The following is a 23,157-nucleotide window of genomic DNA, read 5'->3' as shown; positions in this document are numbered from 1 at the left end:
CCACCTATCGCATTTCCAATGCCCCTCCCCCAAGTCCCTCCTCCATACCTTTTATCTTAGCCTGCTTGGCTCACTTTCCTCATTCCTGAAGAAGGGCTCATGCCAGAAACGTCAATTCTCCTGCTCCTTGGATGCTGCCTGACCAGCTGCGCTTTTCCAGCAACACATTTTCAGCTCTGATCTCCAGCACCTGCAGTCCTCACTTTCTCCTGTCTATTTTATTGACCTATTCACCAGAAGGAATTGTTTCTTTTATTCATTTTATCAAAGTCTCTTGTCCTCTGGAAAATCTTTATTAGGCCCCTTCTAAATCTCCTTGCCCAGGATTACAGTACCAACTTTATCAACTATACCTCATAACTGAAAACCATTATCTCTGGTGACATCCTGCTAAACATATTCTGTACACTTACCAAGGCCTTTATATCTTTCCTGAAGTACGGTGCCCAGAATTGTCCACAAGACTCCAGTTGAGGCTAACCAGTGAGCTATCAAGTTCCACTATGATTTTATTTATAAATTCAAGGATCTCATTTTTAATGAAATATTAACTTTACTAATTTGCCCTGATTTTAATGATTTGTGTACATTGGCACGAAGGCCTCTCTGCTCATCTACACTTAGAAAAGTCCTGTCATTTCATATGCATCTTTCAAAATTACATCTCTTCACACTTGCCCACATTAAGCCTCCTCAATCATGTCTATGCCCATTTCTCTACCCTGTACATCTTACAGGTTTCAATGTAAGTATCCTCTTTGCATTGAGTCGCACATCACCTGCAAACTTTATTGCGCTGTTTCCGTGTCTAAGACTAGGTTGTTTATACAAATATTGGAAAAAATATTGACCCCGATTATGAAAGTTATATATCCACCACCATCTTTTGTTTCCTGTCACTGAGCCAATTCGACATTTGTGCCACCACTTTCTCCTTAATTATATGAGCTATGGGCTTCCCTCTTTTTAACAAGCCCTGTGTAGCACTTCATTAAATGCCTTCCAAAGATTCATATTTTTATCAACTTCAATATCTTAATCAAACTTCTTTGTTATCTCAAAGTATTCAACCAATTAGCTATTAATAAATCAATACTAGTTCTTTTTGATTAAAGCATGCCTTTTGTACTTTTATCTCTCAATGGTTTCAAATAACTTATGCACCACTGACATTAGGCTGACTGATTTGATTCGTGGTGTATTAGTAACACTTCCATCCTGCAGCACTATATCTATAGTCAATGAGGACAGACCAATGCAATTGCTATGTCTACTGCTACTTCCTTCAGCAACTCTGGACTCATTTCATCTGCATCAGGCTACTTAACTTTTGGAAGCATTAATCTTTACAATACATCTCCTCTGCCTTTTACAATCCTATCCATAACCTTCCCCTCCTCCTCTACTGTCATCACTCAGCTTAGCTTTTCTCAGCCCACATTAATCACGTTATCCATATTCTACTCTACTTTTGTGAGATGGCTGAACTTGCCAAAATATTTGTTTATTTACCTCCTCTTTGTCTGAAGCTTTATAAAAGAAAACCTCCAGCTCATCCTGCTATATAATTCTGGAGCAACATTTGACCCAAAAGCACACAGCATGGCAAATTTGTAATTTAAAATGCTTAAGAAGTACTCATCAGAGTTGGCATTAATTGTAAAGGGATTAATTAGGATTTCCTTGGATAAAAATAAATGGCTACATGACCTGGCGACATTTGATCTGGAAGTAACAACTGGAAGAAAATTAAAATGCTGACACTGTGTAGTCAATGATAGCAGCAAGGGAAAAATCAGAGAAGGCATAGTTACAAGGAACTGTGTAAAGCAGGTTAAAAGGGGGCAGACAGCATAAGGCGGGTATGGCAGGAATTGTAAAGTAGAATTGTAAAGCACTGCTATGCTTTAGTTATACCAAAGCCAATCAGTTCATTTAACAAGGTTTACTAAAGGAGTTCAGTGAAGAATCTGTGCAATCAAGGCTATTGTGAAGGTTCTGAAAGGGAGCGACATTTATGTGACAACAAAAGAATGGAGCTATTATTGCAGGTGACTCAAAGACCAAATCCACTGAGTGAGAAAACTGACAGATCTAATACTGGAAGCCTGAAATTGCACACAGTGTGACAATTGTGTGGGGGAAGTGGTGTGAATACATATCTTCACACAAGATAGAAGATGCAAGAAAGACTATTCAATGTGCAAAAAGTACACACATTAGACAATTTTCCTGTTAATTAATGTTTAATTTACAGTGATTATGATTCATTATAAAGTAAATTGTGCAAAAAGTGAAAAATTAATAGATAATTTCTTCATTGGGGTGATTTGATAGATTTGGTTAATTTGCTTTACAGTTTCTCCAACAGGATTCTAACAATTTGCATCAAATAGATTCAGTTGTCAGCTACTTGCTATATCCATTCTGTTTAGAATTGTAACACCATCCTGAGACAAAATGGTTGTACGCTCGCCTCCCTTTTTCTCTTCAATTGGACTTAATGCAGCCCATCATGGCAGCAATCATAGTGGTTAGGCTCACTTAATGATAGGAAAGCTTTCCCATCAGTCTCCCAGTAACTGCAAAACTGCCCATAATTAAGTTGGAGAATAAGTTGATTCTGACTACTGCCAGCGAGATATTAATTAGGCTCATTAATGAAACTAATTGACATCCACTTTCTGATTTCAACGTAATCTTTGACGGTGGCTCAGGGATTAGATGGGGACACACAGCCCTTGGAAGGGTAACACATCAAGATTCCAGCAGTTCTAAGGGAGGTCCCTCATAATCAATGATGGACCCAACATCAGGAAGAAGGAGTTTGAATGCTGTTGATTGTTTTTTCTCTCCAGAGGACATCCTGCAGTTTCATCCTGTATCCTTATACCAGGGAGGCAACTCAGAATTTGAAAATGATTTTTGCGATTATAGACATGTCCGTTGTTTCACAATTTTGCTCGATGTGCTTTCATCTTAGTTATCACAGGAGGAGATGGAAAGTGGTGCAAGATCATTGAAGGAAATAGAAAAATGGCAGTGGAAGTATGATCATTGGTTTATTTTCACAGTGCACTTACCTAAAGTCCAAAGGTATATAGAATGGACTTACATCAACCAGAAGCAACTTTATACCATGAAAAGAATGTCAACAGAAGTAACAAATTTTATGATTCAGGGAAGTCTATTCCTCACAGGCTTTTAGGTAGCATTCCAGCTGCAGTAGACCATGACATTGCTTTTATTTCTATTAGATTGCAAATCGTATAGTATGGCAGGGACAGTTTCTGCTACTGCTGTTAATACTTTTGGTATTTCAGCTTTTCCTTTAGTCTTTCCTAATTCTAGGTAACCAACCTACAACAGATTGTGGTTAATCCTTCCACAGCTCCCATCACAGCTTTGTCTGTAAAGGTTGCAACACCTTAGCTTAGGGGATTCTTTACTTCCTCTAATTAAATCATAGATTGATAAAAAAACCTATTATTTTCCACCACCCACCCCACAATCACCAGAGATAGGCAACTCACTATTGCTAAAAACATACAGTGGAAAGCCTGTGATGATGCACTTCACCATAGAAGATCTGCAGGGTTCAGGGCAGAAAGATAAATAAGCACAAAGCTGGCTCAACCAGAATGGAAATCTAAATCCTCATTTCTAGATTCCAATAAGTAGTCTTCAACCTGAATTCACTCCCTCCATTTCTAATATTTATTTTTAAAATCCCATTTGAAATCCAGAGAAAAATAGTAAAAATATCAGAAACCTTGGTCCAAATTCAATTTAGATGACAGCAATGCTTATTTAGTTTTTCATGAATATAATCAACATATATCAACATGCTGTCATTACACTTGTGAGCCCTATTCTTCTTTGTACGGTTGAGAAGAGTGTTACAGTCACGAAATTCAGTGTAACACTACGTAGTCTACCTTGCTTGCCTGGGGCAGGTTGTGTTTTATATGCTTCATATACAGGATGTGCAGCATTCTTCAGTCACAGGGATACACACAGTTAAACCCCTTATGTGGGCCCAAACATGCTGAAGTTGAACTATCGTGATATATCGCAGAGCTGAACTGGTTGATGTGACACCAGACAGCACTTTTGATATCACCTTCCAAACTTATGACTTCTCTAACCTAGGAGGACAAGAGGAGTAGATGCATAAGACCACCACCATTTGCACATTTCCCTCCAAGCTTTGATCCGGACTTGGAAGTACATCAATATTCCTTCACCGTCACTGCATCAAAATCCTGGAACTCACTCCATATAACCACTGTGGATGTATCGACAGACATAAACGATAAAGCTTAAAGGCAGAAGCTGCTCACCACCTTCAAGGGATGGGCAGTAAATACTGGCTCAGTAAGTGATGCCCACATCCCATGAATGGATAAATAAAGGCATTAAACATCAAATTCAGGTAACACTGATTGTGGCAATATCTTATGTTTATCACACTTGAGTAAAGAAAGATGAAATAACAATGTTGGCGCTGTAGTAATGGTATTGAGAAAGCCATGTAAAAACCGGATTGCAGGTGACAAACTTTATGCGACCTATTCTGTTGGAAAGTACTCTGGAGTATTTTTGGATGCTTTTTGTTCTGTTGGTGAATGAGTATTGTTGCATCCACATTGTGATGGAAGAGGATTATGAAATCCATCCTAACCCTGAAGGTTATAACCAGAACGGGGATCACAGTGATAGTACCTTTGTGGATTATTTCATGTCCTTTGCCAAGTTGCAGTCAGAAGTCTTTATGCACCTTCACAGTGGGAGACAACAGTCTGCCAGACTAGTCAATGTACTCAACATCTCATTGTGCATAATCAATCATCATTCTGCTATATGTCACTCCACAGAGGTCACTACCTGGACCACCTGAAGCAATAATCATTTACTATCTTGCACTTACATGAGCTGGCAACTGCATCTATATCTGTGGAGTGACTGCAGCCCATTTGTGTCCAATGACTTACCATGTGCTGACCATCAGTTGCTACAAGCTTCCAGTGTAAGTGCAGCATCTGAGTTGGTGGCTGTGAAGGTCAGACCAAGTGAGTAGGCCTCTTTTTTTACTCTCTCCCTCAGACTACCATTGTTGTGCAGGGGGCAATCTTGAATTTTGAAATGCGGAAATATTGACATTGGAAATTTTGTGAGTAAACTGGGAGGTAAAGTGGGAAGCAAAAGGCCCTGGACCAAACGATCAACAACTTGTTCAGATTAGCTGTGCTTCCAGTACAGTTTGTCACCTTGTGCTGCAAGAATGTAAGTGGTGGCATTGGGTGATGGTGCCTGTCAGAACTGAGTAGCTGATGTGTTTAAAACCATTTCCAGCATTATGGGAGAATGTAACATTATGGAGTTGATGAGAGTGGAGATGTGACAACATAAAATTCCACCAGTAATATGGGAGGACTTCCTGCAAAGTTTACAAGAAGTCACACAGGACAGTTCTGGGGTCATGAAAGAGCTGTTCAGTGATTACAGTCAGCTCAAGAAAAACACATATAGATGTTGGAATACTGCTGTTAGCAGTACCACTGGAAGGCAGCTGAATTACATAGATGCAGGTGATGCTGTCAGGAGTCAAGGGCAGTTGGGTGCCTCTGTGTTATTAGTTCTCAGGAAGAAGTTCTTAGAATTTATAGGCAGCTTAGTGTTGAACACAGGAGTCAGAACAAGTCCTGCGGAGATCAGAAACTAGCAAGATCACTGGGCTTGGGTCGGTAGAAGTCACAAGGGGCTCAAAAGAAGCCTGTGAACATTAATACTTCAGTACAACAGAGTTAGCAGCTTGAAGTAATGGTTGCTTGATGTAACTATCCAAGATTGGAACCCAGGAGAAAGTGAGGACTGCAAATGCTGGAGATCAGAGTCGAGAGTGTGGTGGTGGAAAAGCACAGGTCAGGCAGCATCTGAGGAGCAGGAGAATCAACATTTCGGGCAAAAGCCCTTCATCAGGAATGTGGTGTGGAGAAGGGGACTGAGAGATAAATAGGAGGGTGGGGGTGGAGGTGGTGGTGATGTAGCTGGGAAGGTAATAGGTAGATGCAAGTTGGGGGTGATGTTGATTATTGGAGGGGAGGATGGAGCAGATAAATAGGAAGGAAGATGGACAGGTTCTATTTGACCTGACCTGTCCTACCCATCCATCTTCCTTCCCACCTATCCACTCCACTCTCCACCTGCATCTACATATCGCCTTCCCAACTACCTCACCCCCACATTTATCTCTAAGCCCCGTCGACTCTCCTGCTGCTTGGATGCTGCCTGACCGGTTGTGCTTTTCCAGCACCACACTTTTCAACCAAGATTGGAGCTCAGGCAGACTTACTGGGTGGAGCTAGCTGGAGTTATTGAGTATGAGTAATGGTGAGTAATTTCAGAGTCCAGGCAAGCATAAACCCAGGAAAGAAGGGTGATTTCCAGAATGGGAACAATCACTGAGGCAGTCCATGACAAAATAGTTCTTGTCATGGCAAGAGACTTTCAAGACAAGTTGAACAAAAGTAGAGAACTGTGATGCCTTGTGAATTTTTTAAAGAGACTTCAAGTGTTTGGGGACATTGCTCAGAAATTTGAAAGATCTGTCGCTTGCATTTGTTATTTGATGTGTGCTGTGGGGTGTTTGAGCACACAGTCTGTTATTGATTTTAACCACACGTTCACACTATCAGAATATAAGTTGCACACTGTAAATTGTAACTGTATAAGCATTATAGAGGTAAACTTTACTGTTGTTTGTTCAAAGTTGCGTAATCGTGTAGCTTCAATGTTTTCATATGTCCCCTGGATCTCTCACTTCAACTACTTCAAATAAAAAGGGTCTTTCCCAAGATCACAATATAAAATCGGCAGTCTGGTTCATGATCATAAGGCTGGGTACATGTGAAAAGTGGGTGAGAGACTAGAAGTATTGGTGGTTGTGGAAGGGTGACGTGGAGCATCTGGAAGTTAGGGTGAGTCCTACATGACAGTGCCTTATGCATTAAGCAGCATAAATGACTGATGTTACAATGAGTAGGAAATGTCACATGAAAGTACATTCATTGACTGTAACCATGCACTTGAGGTCATTTGATGTCTTGCGGTTTTGCTGCCAAGTTATTGAGGTCAGATTCCATGAGTTGACTTTCCTAGTCATCAGCATTTTAAAAAATTTACTCATGGGATGTGGGGCATCACTGGTTCAGCCAGCACTTATTGTTCATCCTTGTTGCCCTTGAGAAGGTGGTGGTGAGTTGCCTTCTTGAATTTGTGCAGTCCACGTGCTACACGTAGACCCACAATGCTGTTCGAGAGTTCCAGGACTTGGATCCAATGACACTGAAGGATGGGTGATGTATTTCTAAGTCAGGATGGTGAGTGGCTTCGAGGGAATTTGCAGGTTGTGGTGCTCCCATCTAGCACGACCCTTGAGGGTTTTCTTTGTCTTTGTGGGACCAATAGCTCACCTACAGTATTTGTGTAAGGAGGACAATAAATTCTGATGGTGTAGACAATTTTGCCAAGAGGGTAGAGGTATTCAATGCAAGTCAGCTAATAACTTATGGATTGTAAAGACTAGAGAGAAAGGTATTCTCTATCTGGGGACCCCCGTAAAGTTGTAGAATCAGATCATAGCAGTCACTTCAGAGAGCAAGAGATGTAAACACTCTGAAGTTATTGGGAAAAAAAAGGAAAAGGCATATAGATTAGGGTAGATTCCCTACAGTGTGGAAATAGGCCCTTCGGCCCAACAAGTCCACACTGACCCTCTGAAGAGTAACCCACCCAGACCCATTTCCCTCTGACTAATGCACCTAATACTTTGGGCAACTTAGCATGGCAAATTCACCTGACCGGCACGTCATTGGACACACACAACCCAGAATCTACAGATATAGTGGAAAGAATAAAATAGATTTTAAAATGATAGTCCTTCAGAAAGAGTTAAACAAAAAGAAAAAATTAGATGAAGCATCTCCTTTTGATTCCGAGGGAGTGAGGAACACAAATCAAATGGAATAAGATATTCACCTCACGAGTAGGTAACTGGACAATGCATGTGTACACCAATGCATGTACAGTTCTCAATTTTTTCAGAAAAATGAAGCTAAATTTGAGAGAAAACTTCCATAAAATCTTTCTAAGATAGCTGCATCTGCAAATGGCCAACAGTATTGGAAAGTCCCAAAGAAACAATTATAATCGGAATGGAGCATGTGACCAGGTGATGGTGAAAACCTGTGCAACAGTTGGTACATTTGGAGCCTACAGCATCATGGACAAAGCTAGCCCCATGGTTTATGCAACTGAATTGGCCAAAAGTGTATGGTAGTTCCAAGACCACCAGACTTAATGTTCCAAAACAAGTTACTTACCCACAAGAAACCATTGTGTATCACATCATGCCAAAAATGTGGGATTATGTATCAGATTGTGAGAAAACATGACACATTCCACAATAGGAGGGGGAGGATGATGATGGGAACAAGCACAAATTTAGCCAGACCACAACAGAAGAGGTGAATGATGAAATAAGAAAGGGAGGATATGAAGGAGTCAAAACAACGACAATGGGAATGGCCATGACATAAAAGGTTTGAGCTATTCCCATGGGGCAAGTGCTTGAGTAAGCCCTTGGCCTGGAATTGGGCTGGTGGATTCAAAGCAGTTCTAGCTTTCTTCAGAGGATGGAATTAAACCAAGGGAGGAAAGAGATTTAATCAATGGTACAGCCATAGTATTTCATACAAGTACTGCAGGGGTGACCAATTTGGATTTTGCTTCTCTGCAGGATCAGATGCATTAAGATTCCCCTGAGGGGAAATGGAAGATTTTTTTGACAGGAGAAAATATCAGGAAGTATTTCAAGCTAATAGAGAACCAAACAATGACAGTCCACCTGAAGAGGGATTAATTGGAAAATCATGCCAGGGGTATCCGTAAATCCAGTGAGAGGATACAAATGCCTTGAATGAGGCTGCCTTGAATGATGCATGTAGAATGCATGACCCCTGGGTAATAGATCAAGCCTTTGGAAATATGAGATGAATTTTTGAAGCCTTTGTGGGTTCCTAATGACCACTTGGAAACATAGTAGTGATGGTTTTGTATTTAGTCTGTGTTTTAGCTCAGGGGTTTGGTATAGATACATCCTGTATAGATAGATTGTGAAAGGCAAAATTTTAAACTGGTGCTTTGTTTTCAAGTGATACCACATGGGATGACATTACCTCCAATATACAGGGTTGAAAATACTGAAGTTTTGGAAGAAACACTATGTGCAATATCATGGTATCCTACAGTATGAAGTGAAATTGCATGATCATGTAATGGGAATCCATCTACATGGTTGCAATCCTCAAAGGGGTGGTTTATCCTGACAGAATGGAGAGACATCAGTTAACTTGTTGTTTAACATGGAGACTTAAATGGAGATTGTGAAGGCAATCTACGTACTTGTCAGGCAGTTTTCATAGAGGAAGGAGAGTATTGTACTACTACAAGCAAGAAACTGGTCTCCTTCCTATCGGAAAGATGTTGTGAAACTTGAAAGGGCTCAGAAAAGATTTACAAGGATGTTGCCAGGGTTGGAGAATTTGAGCTAAGGGAGAAGCTGAACAGGCTGGGACTGTTTTCCCTGGAGCGTCGGAGGCTGAGGGGTGACCTTATAGAGATTTACAAAATTATGAGGGGCATGGATCAGGTAAATAGGCAAAAAGTCTTTTCCCTGGGGTCGGGGAGTCCAGAACTAGAGGGCATAGGTTTAGGGTGAGAGGGGAAGATATAAAAGAGACCTAAGGGGCAACTATTTCACGCAGAGGGTGGTACATGTATGGAATGAACCGCCAGAGGAAGTGGTGGAGGCTGGTACAATTGCAACATTTTAAAGGCAGTTGGATGGGTGTATGAATAGGAAGGGTTTGGAGAGATATGAGCCAGGTGCTGGCAGGTGGGACTAGATTGGGTTGGGACATCTGGTCGGCATGGACAGGTTGGACTGAAGGGTTTGTTTCCGTGCTGTACATCTCAATGACTGTAAGTATGGGACAAATTTCATTTGCCTAATAACCTCTCCCACTTTTTGCTTTACTCCTGAGAAACTAGCGTGCACTGGAGAAACAGAACTGGTAAACATTTCCAGTCCCACCAACTCTGAAATAAAGCCCCAGGGCATGAATAAGACAGACTTGCTGGAATATAAAGAAAGATTTGGTTATGTTACGACCAGTACATCTCATTCAGCTGTGGGAACAGATTGATTAATCCTTGAAAGTGTATTGTCAGGTGGAGTAGCTAAATGATGGAATCCTACAGGAAATCCAGATCATTAAACAAAGACCTTGATAGGACATGTTATGAGACTGGAGAAGTAATATCAAAGTCCTCCTTTACTTAGAGACATTCTCATGAATCAGTTAGATTAGATTAGATTCCCTACAGTGTGGAAACAGGCCCTTTGGCCCAACAAGTCCACACCAGCCCTCCAAAGAGTAACCCATCCAGACTCATTCCCCTCTGACCAATGCACCCAACACCATGAGCAACGCAGCATGGCCAATCCATCTGACCTGCACATCCTTGGACTGTGGGAGGAAACCAGAGCACCCGGAGAAAACCCACACAGACTCAGGGAGAATGTGCAAACTCCACATAGGCAGTCGCCCGAGGCTGGAATCAAACCCGGGTCCCTGGCGCTGTGAGGCTGCAGTGCTAACCACTGAGCCACTGTGCCACCCCAATTGTTATACAGTTGATCATATATCTATTGTATAAGTCATGTTACCACTATGGGCATAGAAAACTGAAACACTGGGCTAAAAACAGAGCAAAAAAGCTAATGGAGTGTAGTAATGTTCTAAGAAATAAAAAATATGCACTTAAATGGATAGATATTAAGCCAATGCATTATTTACTCATTTATTAATTCTTTTGAATCATTAAAATTGCCCTTTCCACTCATATTACTGTATGCAAACTGGTTGTGACAGGCTCCTGTGTGCTGAGTTTCTCTCATGGTGATAGCATGGTACAAAGGAGAAATTTTTACCCTGAGGATGTGGGCCTTGCTGACCAGGCAGTACTTATTGGCATTGGCTATCCATAAGTGCGATGGTGGTGGTGACGACGACGACGACGATGACCTGCCTTCTCAAACTGCTACAGTGCTTGGGGTGGATGGACAATTCTGCTGCTGATGGCCCACAGGATCTCATTAGAACATAGAACATAGAAAAGTGCAGCACAGAACAGGCCCTTTGGCCCACGCTGTTGTGCTAAGGATTATTCCTAATCTAAAATAAAATAACAACCTACAAGCCTCTCAATTCACTGCTGTCCACATGCATGTGCAGCAGTTGCTTAAATGTCCCTAATGATTCTGCTTCCATCACCACCACTGACAATGCATTCCATGCATTCACAACTCTGTGTAAAGAACCTACCTCTGATGTCTCCTCTATACCTTCCTCCTAATATCTTAAAACTATGACCCCTCATGCCAGTCATTTCTGCCCTGGGGAAAAGTCTCTGGCTATTAACTCTATCCATGCTTCTCATTACCCTGTATACCTCGATCAGGTCACCTATCTTACTCCTTCTCTCCAGACAGAAAAGTCCAAGCTTAGACAACCTTTCTTTACAAGACAAGCCCTCCAGTCCAGGCAGTATCCTGGTAAGCCTTCTTTGTACCCTCTCCAAAGCCTCTATCTTTCCTATATTAGGGCAACCAGAACTGAACAGAATATTTCAAGTGTGGTCTCACCAGGGTCTTGCAGAGCTGCAGCAAAACCTCGCAGCTCTTAAACTCGATCCCCCTGTTAATGAAAGCCAAAACATTAGGGCAACCAGAACTGAACAGAATATTTCAAGTGTGGTCTCACCAGGTCTTGCAGAGCTGCAGCAAAACCTCGCAGCTCTTAAACTCGATCCCCCTGTTAATGAAAGCCAAAACACCACATGCTTTCTCAACAACCCTACCCACCTGGGTGGCAACTTTGAGGGATGTACTTGCACACCCAGATCCCTTTGTTCCTCCGCACTGCCGAGAATCCTGTCTTCAACCTTCCAAAATGCATCACTTCGCATTTATCCAGGTTGAACTCCATCTGCCATTTCTCACAACAGCTCTGCATCCTGTCTATGTCGCGCTGCAGCCTGCAATAGCCCTCGATACTAATCAACGGCATCTCAAACCTTTGTGTCATCTGCAAATTTACTAACCCACCCCTCAACCTCCTCATTCAAGTCATTTATAAAACCTACAAAGAGCAGAGGCCCAAGAGCAGAGCCTGACAGGACACCACTCACCACTGACCACTGACCTTCAGGCAGAATACTTTACATGTACAATCACTCTCTGCCTTCTGTCAACCAACCAAATCTAAATTCAAATAGCCAAATTTCCCTAAATCCCATACTTCCTGACTTTATGAATGAGCCTGCCATGGGGAACCTTATCGTGCCTTGCTGAAGTCCATATACGCCACATCCATTGCTTAACCTGTCTCATCACACCTCCTCAAAGAACTCAATAAGATGTGTGAGGCATGACCTGCCCCCTCACAAAGCTGTGCTGACTGCCTTTAATCACGTTATGCTTTTCCAAATAGTCATAAATCCTATCCATCAGAATTTTTTCCAAAACCTTGCTGACCACAGACGTAATACTGACTGGTCTGTCATTGCCAGGGGTTTCCCTATTTCCCTTCTTGAAAAGAGGGACAACATTTGCCTCCCTCTAATCCTCCAGTATGATTCCCATGGAGAGTGAGGAAGCAAAGATTTTCACCAGTGGTTTAGCAACCCCCTTTCTCACTTCCTGGAGCAACCTATGATAAATCTGGTCTGGCCATGGGGACATCAATTTTAATGTTTGTCAAAATTTCCAGCACATCAACCTCATCAATCTTGATCTGTTCAAGCCTGTTTCCCAGCTCCTCAAAGTTCTCATTCACAACAAGCTTCCTTTCCTTAGTGAAAACTGAAGCAGAAAACTCATTTAGGGCTTCCCCTATCTGCTCAGACTCCACGCACAAGTTCCCTACACTATCCCTGACCGGCCCTACCTTCTCTCTGATCATTCTGTTAATCCTCATGTTTGGGTTCTCCCTAATCCTTCCTGCCAAGCCTTTCTCGTGCCCCCTCCTGGCTCTCCTCATTCCATTTCAGAGCTCCTTTCCAGTAAGCCTGTAATCCTCTAATCCTTTAAAATTTCACCATCTGCCATGGTGGGATTCAAACCTATGACCCCAGAATATTAGCCTGGAGATCTACATTACTGATCCAGTAACATTTTCACGACATCATGTCTCCTGATGAATTGCATTTTGGAAATGAAAGTGTGAAGCAGGATGGGAAGTTTGGTTCAAGTCAGAATTGCTGACATCTGCACATGGATTTTAAGCTGTGTTGGAGTGGAGAAAAAGGGGCCTCATCATTAAAACCATTAAAATGTCTTCTCTGCTCCAGTACCGGAGATTTTCTGAAGTATCTCAACACCCTGTCAATTGCTATTGGTTTCCAAACGTTGTGTTGGAATGGGGTCAGAGAGATTACTTCCAGAGAGCGTTGCAAGAAATTCAGACAGCACAGTGATGTAACTTAAAACCAATTACATGGGCCAAATGGGCATTACCTTACGTGGCACATGGCCATTGCAAGAAAGGCCTCAAGAAACATAACCTGTTGCTGAAGTGGGTAGAGTAGTTTGGTCAGCTGCTCAAAAGACACATTTGAAGAGTATAACCACCTGAGACAGACTCGAGCTAGCCCTACTTCAGCAACCAGTATTAGTGTAAGTATGTATAATTGTTTAGTAAACTTAATCAAGGTGTACCCAATTTAGTGTAACAGAATCCTAGCTGTTTCATATCTGGGCAGAATCTTTTGGACAGAAAGAAAGAAAGTCTTCCAATATGATCCCAGGCCATGTTGTTGTCTCTTAACTGCTCTCTGATATAGCGCAGAACGGCACTCAGGTATATCAAACGGCACTCAGGAAAAGTTGAATGGGGTTAAAGTTACACAGAACCAACTAACATCTACCCAGGCATTGTAACAAACAAAGGCATACCCAACTAGCTTCCCCCTCAACCAAGTCAAACAACAACCTGACATAGCTCTACTCTCCAAATCATACCTTATAGACAGATGTCACAAGACACCAGGTTATAGTCCAACAGGTTTAATTGAAATCACGTAAGCTTTCAGAGCGCAGCCCCTTTGTCGGGTGCAGCAGCGCTCCGAAAGCTTGTGTTTTCAAATAAACCTGTTGGACTATAACCTGGTATTGTGTGATTTCTGACTTTGTCTAACACTGGCATCTCCACACCATAGATACCTTATAGCCAACACACCAGATTCTTCAATTACTATCCCTGGCTTTTCCTATTGACAGAACAGACCAGAGGGACTGGTAGAATGATTTACAGACAGGAAAAAAAGAAAGAATTCTCCTTTTGTCCTCAAAATGACCCTCTAAAATCTCATGGTATCAGGCCAAAAGTGAGCAATGAAACCTTCTGCTAAACCATAGCAGATAAAGCAGCATTCTTTCATACTAAACATCACTTGGAAGAAGAATAGATTCTAAGGGCACAGAGTTTGTTCTTTAGTGGAAATTTTCAATGTTCATCACCAAGAATGGTACCACTACTGACCATACCGATTAAATACTGGAGGACCTGTCAGGTTGGGTAAGTAACATTTATGTAAAGTGCCAGGTAATGACTACCTCCAACAATCTAACCATCTCCCCAACAATTAATGGTATTACCACCATGAATCCCCTACCATCATTATCAACATCCTAAATGTTACAACTGACCAGAACCTTAACTGAACAAATGATATAAGTATCACAGCTCCAATAACATTCAAGAAGCTTAACACCATCCAGGAAAAGCAGTCAACATGATCAGCATGCCAGTTACCAACAGAATCATTCAGTCTCTCCATTGCTGACACAGTTGCTGCCATAAGCTGGAACATCTACAGAATAAATTACAGTAATTTTCCAAAGCTCCCTCAACAATACCTTTCAGACACATGGAAACCTCACCACCTGCTAGTTATCCACTAAGTCACCAGAAAACCTGAGTTGGAGCAGTATTGGTGTTCCTTCGTTGTCAATACATCAAAATCCTAAAATTCCCTTCCTAACAACACTGTATGTTGACCTTCACTACTGCAGTGATTGAAAAAGGTGGTTTATCTTCACCTTAAGGGAAAATAAGAATGGGCAATAATTGCTGGCTTTGTCAGCAATGCTTACATCCCATGAATGATGTTCAAAAAAAAGGATTCATTTACAATGGAGTACCTGGTTGGCTATACTCTTAAAGTTGAACCCAAGATAAACTCCTTTTGGTTGATTCCTCACTACTTTTGTTGTCATCCTTCTTCTTCCATTCAAAGTTGGGTGTTGGATTCTTCGTTTCTGACTGTGAATGTAACATGTACTTTTAATTAAATCTCTGCATTGTTTCAGACAATTGTACAGAGAAATTCATTTCTTAAAATGATAAAATTATGACATTATAATCTAAATAATTTAGAAATGCTGTCATCAGACATCAAATTGTCATTATTTGTCTTGCTTTGCAACAATTCTGAAAAGTTTAGTATTTTTAACTATTACTTTGGTAACGAAAGATGAGCAAATATTACTGAAGCAGCACACAATTTTTGCATGTTGAGTGCAACAGATATGATTAAAGATACATTGGTGGAGACTTGCTTTTCTAACAGACACAGGTTTATACATTCATATCTGTAAAACAAACTCAAAGTTCAGGTGCTCGTTGTTGTGGTTCTGTTCGCCGAGCTGGAAATTTTTGTTGCAAACGTTTCGTCCCCTGTCTAGGTGACATCCTCAGTGCTTGGGAGCCTCCTGTGAAGCGCTTCAATAGCCAACCTGCTGGACATACAGAACAGACAACAGGACGTTGAACCTATCAACAAAGACTGCATACTTAAACTACTGGACTTGTGCCTCACAACACACTTCACATTCAACAACCAGATATACGAACAAATCAACGGAACACCCATGGGCTCACCGATCTCTGGACTCAGTGGTCGCAGTAGTCTGGCTGTCAGTTCAGAAATGCTCCTGATGTATGGTAGTGTGGCTAGTCCTTTGGGTTGCGGCATGTCCTCGTTCCGTTGTCTTTCTCTTTGTGTGTTGGGGTGGTTGCTTTCATAGTTTAGGACTTGGTGTTCTCTGTACCATCACCGAATGGAGAATTCACCACAAAGGTATACAGGAAAGCCACACACACAGACCAAGTCCTGAACTATGAAAGCAACCACCCCAACACACACAAATGAAGTTGCATCAAGACACTATTCAAAAGGGCCACAACACACTGCAGCACACCAGAACTGCAAAAAGAGGAAGAGGAACACCTTTGCAAGGTATGCACCAAAAACGGATACCCCCGCAATTTCATCAACAGATGCCTAAAAGAAAGACAACGGAACGAGGACATGCCGCAACCCAAAGACAGGGGACGAAACGATTTCAACAAAAATTTCCAGCTCGGCGAACAGAACCACAACAGTAAAACAAACTGCTTATACTTGGCCACTGACAATGCTGGCACAGCAAAACTTATTGTCCTTCTCCAATTGCCACAAGCGCATGGAGAGTAAACAAGTATAAACACAGATAAAAAGACCAGCTATCAGGTACAGTACCAAAATGTATTGGAATCAATAAGGAAGATTGTAGTGAGGAAATGGATTATGGACATTTGAACGTTGATTCAGCTTCTCAATCTGACAGTTTTGCTTTACAGCAATTGTCTTGGTTTTGATATAATTCCTGAGTGTTAACATTGTAATATCCCATTCTGCAATTTGAAATTGAAATGGAGGAATAAGGAGGTCAAAAAAGTACGCTAGCCGCATTCATAACCTAGGACAATGATTCTCATTCCCAATCTCACCTCTTTCCTCACTTATTTGCATGTCACCCCCCGAACACCAGATTAAAATAAAGAGTTGCAATTAAAGAGGTCTTTGACATAGTGAAAGATGCTTCACTGGAATGTTACAAAACAAAAATGTGGCAGGGGGCGATGTGAAGAAATATTGGAGTGCCTGACCAACCGCGTGTACAAGGAGGCAGACTTTAAGAGCACCTTAATGAAGGAAATACAGCGTGTATGGCTGGGGAATTTACAGAGTAATTCCAGATTTAACAGCTTTGGATACTAAAGCTATCTATGGTGTAATGAATGGTGGATTGTAATCAGGGATGCACAAGAGACTAGAATTTGAAGTGTAGAAATCTCTTCTGATTTATAGGGTTGGGATGGCTACAGAGATGCAGAGGGACTGATTAAAGGGAGTCTTTTTTGAAAACGATGATGAGAACTTCAGAATGGAGGTGATGCTGGACCAGAAATTAATGCAGGAAAATGAATATAATAGAAATGGGTGAACAGGTCTTTTGTCGGGTAGCTCAGTTGGCTAGATGACTGGTTTGTAATGCAGGGTGATACTAACAGTAGGAGTTCAATTTCTGCACCAGCTGAGGTTACCATGATAGACTCTCCTTCTCAACTTCTCCCCTTACTTGTGGCATGGTGACCCTCAGGTACCAGGAGTCGTCTCTCTCTAATGACAGTGAGAGCCTTATGGCTTAGTAAGACTAAGGCAACTTTACCTTATCTTTTACCTGTTGGCCTTCACAATAATTCAATAATTTTAACAGGTATTTTCTGATGCTAATCATTAATGACAAAATGTTTAGTATTCTTCACAAATTCTAGGTATTCTAAAGAAGTACTGAACCATCTAGAAACCATATCGAATACAAGATCAATTTCAACCTGGAAAGCAATAATGGGTGTTGTAAGGGTACAGAGCTGAGTCAACGTTCAATGCTCAGAGCTCCTGGCTGACACTGAACAGAGTAGCTTTGACCCCCAAGGATTTGGCTACCACCAGGAATGTACTTGTAGCGATACGCTCGGTTGTAAGCAGTACAGGTGCACGCCTTGCTATCGTCAGATGTAAATTTGCATGCAGCTGTGTTTGATGGGAAGAACTGACTAAAAAAGGAGATCGTAACCCACAGCAGATGTTGGAATATAAAAAGGAAGTCATCAAAACGCTCATGATAACAAAAATGTATCATATGCAGAAAACTTCATTGTGAAATTGAAACAACAAATGCTAGAAATATTCAACTGCTCAGATAGTACCTTTGGAAAGGGAAACAGAAGTAGGTTTCCGGTTCAATGACCCTTCATTAGTGCTCTAACAAATGTTGATGAAGTGTCATTCACTTCATTCATTAACTGTTCTTTTCTCACTATAAATGCTGCAGGACTTGCTAAGTAACTCCTGCACTCTGTTTTTGTTTCAGATTGACAGCATCCATCGTGTTTTGCTGCTGTACTGTGAATGTCTGCTTGGTCTTTTCTGCAGGATGGCATAAAGCTATTGGAGATCCAAATATATACATCAAGTTGTATTTACACGTTCCCCAAGTCCTCCTGCCACACGTACATTCTGTAATATGTTCTCGGTGACACTTTCCTGATAATACCCCATTGAGATACACAACATATGCTACAATTTAACACGAACATTGGAAATATATATGTCAGCATTAAGAATACTTTTAGGTTTAAGTGTTTTCCTAAAAGAAGGATCTTTGGTCATGTTGACTTACACCGCTTGCTGGTTGGGTACAGATACTGTTAAGATGGAGTTGGAACTGGATTGCTGTCGCCACCTAGAAATCAAAGTAAGGTATGCAGTAATCAATCTGAAATCAGCCCAGTCGAACACTACATAAAAGTACATTTTAAATCAATAAAGCAATGTAATAATGATATTTTCATACAACTTAGATTTGCACAAAGCACATGATTTGCTTAACTGATGCTACTGAAAGAATTTTCCAGCATCTTGGAACCATCTTACTTTACAAACACCCTTGCCAAATAATCCCATTTTCCATAGGATAACTCAATGCATGCTGAGAGCTTTGGTTCAACAATAGTTTTCTTGCATCTGCATCAGAAAGTTGTCAATTCAAGTGCCGATTCACAAACTTGAGGCTATCATCCAGGCTGATATTTCAGTGTGGCAGCATTCAATGTTCTCTCGTTCTCGTTCTTGTTCTCTCTCTCTCACACACACACATGCGAGATGTAAAATCAAAAACTCCATCAGCCTAATGGAATGTTAGCCATATCCCTCAAGAAATGTTAAATACAGTTGTATGGAAGCTTAAATCAGACCCCATCTGAAGTACTGGATTCAATTTTGGATAATGCACACCAGCAAAGCCACAGGATGGGATTTGGTGCACTGTGCACCAAGCGTTGGGACACACAACTCAAGGACTGACCTTGACCAACCAGCATAACTGTTTGCCAGATCAAGCACCAATAATGTTTGAGTGCTATCCAGTGAGATTAATTGTCCAATCAAGAGCATCACCACTGAAATTTCACCCTCATCTGAGCTTGTCAGCAAGTCAAGATGCCAACAGCTTCCGGGAGCAGGAGACTATGACTGGTAGATCAGGCTGTGCAGTCACAAATGACTGTCTGGCAAGCAGGTAAATCCTTTTCAGGGAAAGTCAGGCAATGGGGGCAATTTGACTGCATTGCTTTTTAAAAAACGGTTAATGTTTTGTTTTGCAACCTTAGAAAAGTCAACGTTGAAGATTCCAAGGGATTGTAGGCAAACCCGCTTATGAAAATAGTGTCAAGTTTCCAACGTACATTCAATTGCACTCTCGGAAGGTGACTGACACTTTATTAATTTTGCACAAAGTGCTGGCACAAGACTTGGCTCAGATTCTTACTATTCTGCAATGGAAACCTGCTGTTACATTATTTTTTCTAAGGGAATATATGCTTTAAAAGCCAGGTGAATGTCATTGCCCTCACACCAAACTTGTTAAATGTATGAAAAAAAAGAGTGAATGGAACAGGACTCGCGATGCTGTAAAAGTGTCTGTATGCACAGTGTTGCACTGAGGCTGTTTCCAGGATTGGTTGACTGCAGTCCGCTGACTGAACGTTACAGATAGCTATCCAAGACAAGTAATAGCATTCATATTTTGAGGAAACAGTTATAAAAAGAAATATATTTTGGTTTGGCACATAAACAGCAGTGTGTTAAAATATTTAGTCAACATTCCAAACTCTCATAGTAAAGCTTGACCAACCTCCCAACAACATTGCATGTTTGAAATAGATCCTGTGTATATATTTTTTACAATATACACAATTGAAGTTCAAGTTTAATTGCACCTGGTTATGCACAGGATAAAAAGATTCGCACTATTATACAATTGATAATCTTCTTTTGGCTCCATTGCTTCCAGCAAAGAGTTTCAACCACTATATGACCACTTATGATGCCCTAGAAGCCAAAGATGCCACCACCCCCGTGCCCCCCTCCTCCCCAAAAATTGTGAAATTTTAATTCCATAGTATATGTGAGATGTCAATGGATTTACTACCTGGAAGTCAGTCAGTCTGGTTAAGATGCCTAGCTTTCAGTTTGTCAGATAGCAGTCCCCAGGAGACTGCAGAACCAAGGAACCCATGCCTGGGGAGGGGTAGGGTTAGAAGCTTGAGGGACAAGGATTCAGAGGCCTGGGGAGGAGGCCATTATGCCCATGGATCTGGGAATCAGAAGCAGATCATAGGCCAGTTGGGGAAGAAATGGGGGAGGTCAGGTGGGAGTCACAGTCTTCAGTGGGGGGCAGAGGCCTGAGATAGGGAGTATTCAGAACCTTGGGGATGGGAGGATCTGCCAATACCATCATGGGGAAGATGGGATGAGATTGGAAGCGTCATAGTTATTAACTGAAAGTGTAGTGATGACTTGATGCCATTCTAAATTTAATTGCTGTCCACAAATACATGCTAGGATCAGCTTTGCAAATACACAAAAGGTTACCACAGGGTTGCTCCCACATTAAAGGGAGACTGGTGGTGGCCGAATCGGCGGGCCACCATGCCTTAGGTGAGCGGAGAGGTTGAGAATCATAATCCTTCATGGTAACCTCAGCCTGTGCAGGAACTGAAACCATACTGTTGGCTTCCATCCGCTTTGCAAATCAGCCATCCAACCAACTGAGCTAACCCTCTCCAATTTAGAGAGATGACTGGTGCTGGTTTAACCTGAGGATCACTAAGTCCCTAGTGAGGGGAGAGACTAAGAAGGACAATCGTTCATGGTGACTACTGCCGGCGCAGGAATTGAATCTATGCATAGACCCTGGAACTTTAAGTGCAACATGTTTCTAGTAGGCAATTACTTACATTCTAGTTCTTTGTTTCTTCTGCCCATCTCCTACACCCAGTGGTGGGAACTAAAAATGAAACAAATAAATAAACAAAATGAATTAAACTCCTTAACTCAGGCCATCCTATTCACTTTGAATTCTACAAAGGTTATTGCTGTCACTACACAGAAACAATCCAAGATATATTTCCATTAAGATAATTTTCCTATGATAAATTGTCTGAGATGATCTAAGTAATATTTCTAAAACTATTAAATACTTATTGCTTCAATACAGTAAACAATTATAATCTCATTATAAACATTTAAGTTGGAGTATTACACTCAATTCTGGACATCACACTAGGAAAGTTGTTGAGGCCTTGGATAAAGTGCATAAATAGAAATAAGGGGTTGTAGTTACATGAAAAGGCTGGAGTAGATGAAATTGTTTTCCATACAGCAGAAAGGATTAAGAAGAGCTTTCTTTGGAGGTCTTCAAAATCTTGATCGGTTTTGGCAAAGTAAATAACGAGAAACTGTTGCCAGTGGCAGAAGTATCAGAATTTAAAGCACAGAGATACAGGGTATATGGCTGAAGAATGAGGGCCTACATGAAGAAATGTGTTTATACAATGAATTTTTATAATCTGGGATCTGTCTGAACAGATGGTGGAAGCAAATTCAATGACGACATTTGAAAGTGAGACAGAATTTCTTGAAGTGGAAAACACACAGAACTATAGGAAAGGATACACTTTGGTAGTAAGAATGAGGAGAGACAATAGATGTTAAATGGTAAAATTTAAAAGGAGGCATATGAAGAGGGTCCTGAGGATGCTTCTGCATATATTTTTGAAAGTGGCAAGACAGATTAACAAACCAAATTATTAAAGCTTATGGTATCCCGGACATTATAAATAGAGGCATTGGAAACACAAATCAGGTAATTTGGCTTAATCTACACAAAGCACTAATTGGATCCGAATTGGTGTGTCTAATTCTGCGCATTACACTTTAGGAAGGAATTGAGAGGTATGGAGAGGAGGGTTCAGAATAGATTTTACCAGAATGGTTCAGGCTGAAGGATTAAATTTCTATGGTTAGACTAGTTGTTCCTCTTGGTGCAAAAAAAAACAATGATGAGATTTGATGGTGGTGTTAAAATCATGTAAGGTTATGATGGACTAAATAAGGAGAGGAAGGTTTGGTTGGTGAGCTCAAATGTTTAGAGTTTGTTGGAGTATAATGTCAATGGTGTGGATTCTATTCTTGTCCCAACTGAGGTAGTTCTTGGATCCATTCTCTCTCATATGGCCAGTGGTTATACCATGGCAGGAGTCTAAATTATCAACCTACAGATAGTGAGCACAGTACATGAAACAAAGAGAGAGAAACAAAAAGAAACTGTTTACAGTGGCCAATAACCTAATGGTTAGAAAGAGAGGTTGGATAGCCTGGGACTTCTTTCCATGAAGCATAGGAGATTGAGGGGTGACCTTACAGCAAATTTAAATGATCCAAGTTTCACCCACATTTTAAATCTTCCACATTTGGCTGTAATTTTCATTACAACTAGATGTTGCATTAGCAACAAAATAAGATCTGCTTTGTTTTCGTTATTTCCACTTATTCCATGGTCAAAAGTCATCTAGTATTATCACACAAAGGACCATACTTGGTGATCAATTTTAGTTTATTTCTCTAAGCATTAATGGAGCAGTCCAGCCAGTAACCATACTGCCCTGCTAACCACAGAAATCCAGCTAGTTACATTTTAAAACAAGAAACCCAACAGATCCGCACTGATTCAGACAATATCCTTAATTTAAAATTCAGCGCGGTGTTGTTGGGCCATGACTGCCACTTTAGATGGGAACTGAC

At 41.1% G+C, this 23,157-nt stretch overlaps 1 protein-coding gene across 2 annotated transcripts in view; it reads right to left on the bottom strand.

The window, feature by feature from the left end:
* Positions 1-23,157, bottom strand: part of LOC122557131 (UAP56-interacting factor-like) — a 56,419-nt gene that overhangs the window by 12,144 nt on the left and 21,118 nt on the right. The window contains exons 6-8 of one of the 2 annotated variants that reach the window (XM_043704474.1): positions 21,312-21,361; positions 18,695-18,757; positions 15,329-15,449 (exon numbers count right to left, since the gene is read on the bottom strand). In XM_043704474.1, the coding sequence (XP_043560409.1) occupies positions 15,329-15,449; positions 18,695-18,757; positions 21,312-21,361 (234 nt within the window). The remainder of the gene's footprint in view (positions 1-15,328; positions 15,450-18,694; positions 18,758-21,311; positions 21,362-23,157) is intronic. The other variant, XM_043704475.1, reaches the window with a different exon arrangement.

The sequence above is a fragment of the Chiloscyllium plagiosum genome, chromosome 15, assembly GCF_004010195.1.
Source record: "Chiloscyllium plagiosum isolate BGI_BamShark_2017 chromosome 15, ASM401019v2, whole genome shotgun sequence".
NCBI classification, from domain to species: Eukaryota; Metazoa; Chordata; class Chondrichthyes; order Orectolobiformes; family Hemiscylliidae; genus Chiloscyllium; species Chiloscyllium plagiosum.
Note: the sequence above shows the minus strand (reverse complement) of the source record. Positions and strands in the feature narration are given on the sequence as shown.